This window comes from Pygoscelis adeliae, unplaced genomic scaffold, assembly GCF_000699105.1.
Source record: "Pygoscelis adeliae isolate BGI_AS28 unplaced genomic scaffold, ASM69910v1 Scaffold458, whole genome shotgun sequence".
Classification (NCBI taxonomy): Eukaryota; Metazoa; Chordata; class Aves; order Sphenisciformes; family Spheniscidae; genus Pygoscelis; species Pygoscelis adeliae.
The window spans coordinates 205,603-213,364 of NW_008825352.1; the positions used below are offsets into that span (position 1 = coordinate 205,603).

Below are 7,762 nucleotides of genomic sequence, written 5' to 3' on the forward strand. Positions count from 1 at the left end.
CCTGCTCTCACTTAGGACTTCCTTAAAGCTTGAATCTTTTTCACCAGAGAGACTGAGGTTAGAAATTAGAGAGAACAAACAAAACCAAAACGCCAAATCCCTTTTCAAATGATAACAATAGTATATCTGCGGAGGCTGTGAAATCCTCACTGTTACTGATATTATGGCACAGACTAGCCAAACATCCATCTAGGATGATAGCATTACCATTGATACAGTCCTGCAGTTAGGGGATAGGTTAGGCAACTTTGCAGTGGGCATCTCTCCCAGCTGTATTTTTCTGCAACGTACTGGACTAGCACTTTATGATAGAAATAGGTGGATCTAAACCGATGTCTACCAAAAATCCTCCAACTTTTTTTTCAAGTATGTTTCTTTAGAAATTTAATATATTTTTCAAGTTACTGAACTGGAATTTTGAGTTAGGACAACTGAAAACTTAGATAATTTGAGAATGGTAAAAATGGACTATAGCGGTTAGTGCTATTTGAGATTAAATAGGAATGTATATAGGTATCTGGGCATGGATGCATGGGTAAGGTTTTGCAACTTGCATAAAAAATCCTTGTGATTACAAGGTGGGAATATTGTGTTGTTTTTGTTAAACTGTTTTTCCCTTTTAAGGCTTCCTGTCTAAGCAAGCCCTTAATGTACGGAAAGAGGCTAAGATCATCAGTAAGATAGCTGTTTCGCTGAGCTGTTCTGTGAGTGGAACAGGGAACGCTTCTGCCCAGGGAAGTGGTTGAGTCCCCATCCCTGGAAGTATTTAAAAGACATGCAGATGCGGCACTTAGGGACATGGTTTAGTGGGCATGGTGGTGTTGGGTCGACGGTTGGACTCGATGGTCTTAGAGGTCTCTTCCAACCTGAATGATTCTATGATTCTATTTCTGGGAATGGCGGGGTTCCCCGTAGCTCGTCGAACCCGTGAGCCCTCTTTATGGGATTCCCCGTGGAAAAATGCCACGGCGAATTTTCCACACGAGAAAAGTGTCATGACTGTCACAGAGCAGAGTAGGATTCCTGCTTCTCAGAATCGGGTTTCAATCATTAATACCCATGGTTAATTAAAGGGGGGAAAAAAAAAGAGGGGACAGAGGTTTTCACTTAACTAGTAGAAGGGCAATAGCTGGAAAAAAGTACTGAAAACAGCAAGTTTCACAAAGATTCAGAGGGGTGCTGCTGAACACCTCTGGTTTAGCAGCTCGTTTATTTTGGTTGCACCTTTTCAAAAGCGTGCCATCTATTTTGGGATTCCTGACACAAAATTCAGACTGTGGAAATCAGTGGTAGTCGATGGACAGATTTCTATCGATTTCAGTAAAACCAGATTTTTTTTTTTCCCCTCGTTGTTTGGATGCCAGATGTGAAACAGAAAAAAAAAAACATTGGTTTGGGTACTTTTCAGTATTTAAAATGATAGGCTATTTGTCTGCCTGTTAAAAGAAAAAATCACTTGTGTGAATGCATCTTTCATTTTGCCTAGTGGCTGCCTGAGCTTCCAAAATTAATATATATTTGGAAAAAATAGTGCGTTAAGATTGTTTCATAGTGATTTTACAGTTCAGTTTATTTACAACTTACAGAGAATGGCCCCTCTTTTGTCAAGAAGCAGAGGAGTACCAGATCCCTTCTCTTTTAGAGGCACTTTATCACTCTGATGCATACAGGTAGATAAAAATTCTCTTCTTTTTCTTTTCTGTCGTATAACGTCCTTTCATCTGACCCAGCAGCGTTTGTCCTTTGAAAGGAGCACAATTTTCTCCTTTCCTTCTGAAACACAGCCGCTGGAGGATGAGCAATTCCACTATCTTTCGGGCTAGATTTTTTTCCCATCAGTTATTTGGGTACTGGAACAGTAACGGAGTAGTCCTCAGTCGGCTCTCCGGCAACCGAGGAAAAAGGCAACTGACATATGCCCCTCCGTCCAGATATCGAGAATGTTGCAACGCACGCTGAAACCCATTGCACAGAGACACCAGGCCGAGCCAGAGGGAGTCTGATTTATTAGCTTTGGCTCAGCCCTGGCTTTGCCAAGCCCCAGCTGGTTTCTGCAGACCCACTGGAGGATTTGCCAGCACTGCAGATTGTAGGATGGCGTCTCTCTGATGCAGCATCACAGAAAAGGCTTGAGACCAGCTGGACTTTGAATCTAGACAAATTAACATTGAAAATAAGCCGTAACTTTTTGTATATCGATTCATCATTGAACATTTTCTCAGAGACTTATTTCTCCATTGCTGACAACTTTAAGAATAAGATTGGATGCTTTTCTAAAAGATATTTTGCTATGAAGACAGGAATTGGCATTCGGTGTTACTGGAGACCAGGCCTCATAATCGCAGTGACCTTCTCCGGCCTTTTAAAATCCGTGAATCTGCGAACGCTAGTGTTTTCTTCTCTACTGTGCTCATCAGAGAGACGGACAAAATGTTGAAACACAGGCCTTTTGGAAAGTCCACAGAACTGAGACATTTCAACTCCTGAATGCAGACTACTTTAGAAGAGGACCTAGCACGGCCCTTCTCTTCAGTATTTTTCGGAGAGAGCTCTAGCAGTTAGTGGATTCTTTCTTAGGCCACTCACAGGCCATTTAGGCATTTTAAAGTCAACATACATCCGTTATAATCTTCCCAGAAGACGGTGAATCACTGCAGCAGGTTCTGAAATACCAATGCTGTGGGCTGTTTGCACCAGGATTTCCGACCTCCTTTTACTGCCCTAAGAAGTTGTAGGACACGCTAGTGGTAGCAACCAGTATCCCACCGGCGGTGATAAGAGTTCCTAGCTTTTACTGTAGATCTCTGTGAAGAAGAAATCATAACTGTCTTTCCCGCCCTTCCCCATCCCAGAGCAGGAGCCTGACCTCACGTTCCTATACCTGTAGAGTAAGAGGAGGATGCTAGAGGAGCTCTGAAGCGCTGTACGTGTGAGTGACAACCTGTTACACACCCTAGGAGGTTTTAGCTAAGGACTAGTGCTACTCTAACCTAAACCTCTCCACTGCTCTTTGGTGCTTTCCCATCAGGGAGGGTGTCAGCGTCTCCATCACATACACCAAAGGCCTCTACCAAAGTAAAACTACTGTGGATTGGTCCCTAGAGTTCTTTGCTAGATCCTCAGTCGGCTCCATAGGTAATCTTACCAATCTCTGTCTATAGGAGACAGAGAGCAGCAGCTACTCTGTGCTTCCAGCGTTGTTTCACCATTCGGAAACTGCTGTGCAACTCAGGCAGTCGCTGCCAGGAGCTGAGTTTCTTAAACAGACTCAAAATTCAGTTTTGAAACTGTGAACGTAGATAGTTGACCTGAATCTGCCTAGCTTGCTCCCCGAAGTGTCTAGAACCTCTTCATTAAAAAAAAAAAAAAAGAGAGGAAAGAAATCTCCAAATATGATGTCAAGTGGACATGGCTTGGGTTGATCAGCAAGGCTTACATAAATCCATTGGTCAAGGTTTTGTGGATGCTGGAACAGAGGCAAGAAATCATTTTTGTCTCCTGTGTATCTGCAGCATCGCATTTCAGAAATTCTCATCACAGGCGGGCGATGAAAACTCCTGGTCCTTTGCGACCCTCGTGTTGGGTACTAGTGGTAATTGCGAACTCCTTCCACTCCCCGGTAGCTTAAAAGTAACTCATAATAACCATGAATGTGATATACACAGATCCGATGGTGGCTGGAAGTCCTGGCAGCTCTTTTTACAGGTTGACTAGGTGTCGCCCCTGGAAAAAAACGTTCCACAATAATTGTAAATATTCATTTTCTAGATTATGGATCCAAAACAATGAATTGCGCAATGAAGTTTATTTTCCGTGTAGAAGATTAAATATTGTGTCTTGGAGTAAGGAGCTTGAGTTCAGCAAAGACCCCAAAGAAGTAAGGAGCGTCCCGAGTGCTGGGCTTTTATTTCTGGTTTTATCCCATGACTGTATGCTGTAAAGTCATACAGGCCAAGGTCAAGATCCTCTGGTCCGTGTTAGCTTGGTCTAAGCCCCACAAGCCTACACTCTTTTAGATTCTCCTTTCGGTCTTGTGATTGGCGTTCCTGGTCGCTTAGGGAGTCCCTCTCCCCAAGGGTGGGAAGTGTTTTCGTGCAGATTTCAGTGTGACACGGAAACCGGGGCACTTTGCTGGGTCGCAGGCGATACGGGTTCCGCCCCTCTGGGCAAGGAGGACCCAGAAGCCAGATCTCCTGGTTCCTGGGTGGGACCAGCCAGCTTAAGCAGCGCAGAGGCAAGACGGTGTCCTGCAGAAACTTTATAGTCTTTGAAGTCAGCGGAAGGGGAAAAAATGACTTGCTGCTCGAGTCTTTGAATACTTTTAGTCCTTGGTTGGACACCAGCAGCTGAAAGTTGCCTGCAGCCCACTAGAGAAAGGCGAAACGCAGGTGCTGCCTCTGCAGCGTTCACACGCCGATATCGAACTGCTCCACCCTGCAGCTTACTGCTGTAGAGTGGTTGCACAGCTTGCTTGAACTTGCCAAACGACCTTTCTTGTACAGAATGTGCTGCTGTCAGCTCAGATAGTCGAAATTATCTTAGTTGTAGCGGTAGCAGAGACGTTGAGGCGCTGCTTGCGTGCCTTGGCCGCTCCAGTGTCTATCTTCGGGTTTAGCAAAATTCAGTGATAGGAACTGAGCTGATTCAGGACAGCAGAACGTCAGCGCTGGGTTATCAGGGCGGGATTTGGAGAGCCTTAAGGCACTGTATCCCCCCCAGAAGTGAGAATGCATTTTCCAGGATTAAGAACTCATTCCTTAAATGCTTGTGTTATGATGAGTACAATACATCAGTTATTAGGAAAGGCAACGCTTCCACTTTCTTCCGTATCAATTAGAAATAACAACATTTCATTGCATTTTTAGGTGTACTCATGTACAGCTGTGGCTTCCAGTAAATGCTCTATTAATACATGGTGTAATATAAAAGATCTGAAGGGAAAGCAAGACACCAGTGGGGAGAAGACGAAGTATCCCAGAATGATTTCACAGGTGAGAGGGACAAAGCGGAGGAATACGCCTGGAGGATACGACGCATCCTCGGACAGCCTGGTAAACCCCAGCTATTACAAACATTTGGTAAGCCCTCCGAGGAAGAGGGGCATGAGAAGCGGTTTAACAAAGAAAGTAGAAAGTAAAGACTCGGCAAGTCACATCCAGAAATTAATTTCCCTGGTAAAGGAATGGGACGCGGCGAGCTCCAAGAGGTGCGATTTTCGGCACGTGAGAACGTCCGACGGTCGTATCGCAGGGAGTGTATCTCAGTGCAACACTCCTGAAAAGGACCGGGGTGTCAAAGCTCCCATCGCCTCCTCTCCTGGGAGAAGAAGCTTTGCAGTTCAAGGAGAGAGAAGAAGCTTTGCAGTTCAAGGAGACAATCACATCACCCGATACGAAGGCGGGGCCGAAGGAAAGCAGCCGGAGCAACACGTCTTCACACAGAGTTTGCCAGTTGCTCCAAGTGCTGGAACGTACCAGTGTGGCACCGTAAAACCTACTCCCGCAGCAGGAAACGATGCAGAGAACACAAGCAGGGAGCAACCGGAAGGTAAACGACGGCTTTGGGATTGTTGTTTTCAAAAGCGATGGGAGTAATTAACTAAATGACTTGTATAAGTGAGATACTCTGATCATGCTGATGAATTTCGGTGACAGACTCAACCTTTTTCTTGTTCTTCTGCTCGTAGAAAGTTTTCCCGGTGAAGGAAGAGACAAGACCTTGCAAATGAAACTCATCCGTCTAAAAGACAGTGAGTTGATCGCCAGCTGCTAAGCAAGGGCTGGATTTTACTGCTTGTCTATGCAGAGTTTAATACTGAAAAGATTTGCCTGAGTAGCTGTCGTGGTTTAACCCCAGTTGGCAACTGAGCACCACGCAGCCGCTCGCTCACCCCCCCACCAGTGGGATGGGGGAGAGAATCGGAAGGGTAAAAGTGAGAAAACTCGTGGGTTTTCCCGGTGAAGGAAGAGACAAGACCTTGCAAATGAAACTCATCCGTCTAAAAGACAGTGAGTTGATCGCCAGCTGCTAAGCAAGGGCTGGATTTTACTGCTTGTCTATGCAGAGTTTAATACTGAAAAGATTTGCCTGAGTAGCCAAGATATTAAATGCAAACTCAAGACAGCTCAGTGGAAAGTCTCGGTCCAGGACTAGCTCTGGCAGCCTGAGAAGGACGCGGTTTACCCTGTACCGCTTCCGCCGCGGGTAACACGGCAGGTTTTCACAGAATTGTGGGCAAAGCAAAATGTCGTAATGATGATTGTGGATGTTTTTGCCACTATAGCAGCGCAAGCCAGATTATTATTTTCATAGAAAAAAAAAACCAACCCTCTTTCATATCCCGTGAAAGAATCCCGGACTGGATTATGCCGGGGTCCCGTTAAGCAGTACGTAACGGTTACTCTGTCTGAATTTTCCACGCGAAAGAGGGAGGTCGAGAAGACCTGTGCCGTTATACCCAAGGTCGCAAATCGTTTGGCGTAAAGGTTGTCGTTTATGGCCTAGTGATGTCTCAGCCTACCTGGCAAAACATCACGACGGAGTAAAGACAGAACGGGGCATAACTTTAAAGAGAAGGTGACAATACTGTGGTCACACTCACAAATGTGTTTGTCCCGATACCGCCGATCCGGGCTTCGCGCTGTAAAACTCAACCCGTATTCATTCCCAGAAACGAGGGACAGCAAAGAAACCGACGTTGTTCCGGCAGACCGCCGAAATGTGGGATTGATTCTTACCGTTGAACATCCGCCGGTCGTAGGCAGCGATGGCTTTTGTACAGGCGACGAAGAGAGTGTCGTTTACAGCGCTCTGCTGGACGGCAGCCAGCTGGCCACCCCAAACGCTCAAGCACCGTCCGAAGGTAAGGAACCGTAAACAGCTCTAGGATCTTGCTGCAGCGTTTTTTGGTGTGAAAACCGTTCTCCCTGTCACGGTTTGTTGTCAGTTCTGGCTGGCTGAGTCAGCTAGCTAGCCGAGTAGCTAAGGTCATCGCGGCCGAACCGCTGCTGACATTTAATTCTTCAGAACAGCTGGGCAGGGCAGGGGCTGCCTAACCCAGCAGGTGCCTTGAATATTTACCGGTGAAGCTCTTCAATGCATCAGGAAAGGTGCAATGGTCTGAAATCTATATTCAGTTTTTATTCAGGCAAATGCTTACACCGAGCTCAGGGTTGAACACCGGCTGTTAGGACTCCGTTGCAGTAAAACCTTGGACAGGAAAGGCGTTAAAGAAGCCAAAGGCTGGATAACCGAAATGGTGAATGCTGAAACCACAGGCTTTTTTTTTTAATTCCTAATGCATTTGTGTTCTTTCATCTCTTTCTTGCAGATATAGTTTTTGCTAGCTTTGCTCTCTCGCACGAGGAGATATTTTACGCCAGGAAGTGCCACTTTTTCCTGACCGATGTCATCCTGGACTCAGTAAGGCAGAAGGATCCCAAAGAAATCACAGCCAGGGTCGGGACCCTCGTGAACAGGCTTTGGGTGGGTACAAGTTTCTAACAGCCCGGACGAGCCGTGGCTTGCTCAGCTTCCCCAGGCCCTCGGGGGGGAGGTGGGCAGGAGTCCGAAACTTCGGCTCTTCCCCGCCTGGCTGCCGGGGGAGCCGCAGGGGTCACTGCGCCGAGCGGGGGGGGACGGACGGCTTCAGTCGGAGTCCCGAAGGCCAGGAGGGGAGCGTGGGGCTGCTCAGCGCGCGGGGCCGGCCGCAAGGCAGGAGCGGGGCGCAGGAGCCTTTCCAGGTCCCTTTTTTACGGACCCC

General features: G+C 46.7%; 1 protein-coding gene across 1 annotated transcript in view; it reads left to right on the plus strand.

The window, feature by feature from the left end:
• The window catches only part of KCTD19 (potassium channel tetramerization domain containing 19), a 24,908-nt gene that overhangs the window by 13,849 nt on the left and 3,297 nt on the right, over positions 1-7,762 (plus strand). Inside the window, exons 12-17 of the mRNA XM_009330373.1 lie at positions 1,587-1,670; positions 3,029-3,135; positions 4,930-5,547; positions 5,687-5,749; positions 6,671-6,862; positions 7,331-7,485. Of these exons, the coding sequence (XP_009328648.1) occupies positions 1,587-1,670; positions 3,029-3,135; positions 4,930-5,547; positions 5,687-5,749; positions 6,671-6,862; positions 7,331-7,485 (1,219 nt within the window). The remainder of the gene's footprint in view (positions 1-1,586; positions 1,671-3,028; positions 3,136-4,929; positions 5,548-5,686; positions 5,750-6,670; positions 6,863-7,330; positions 7,486-7,762) is intronic.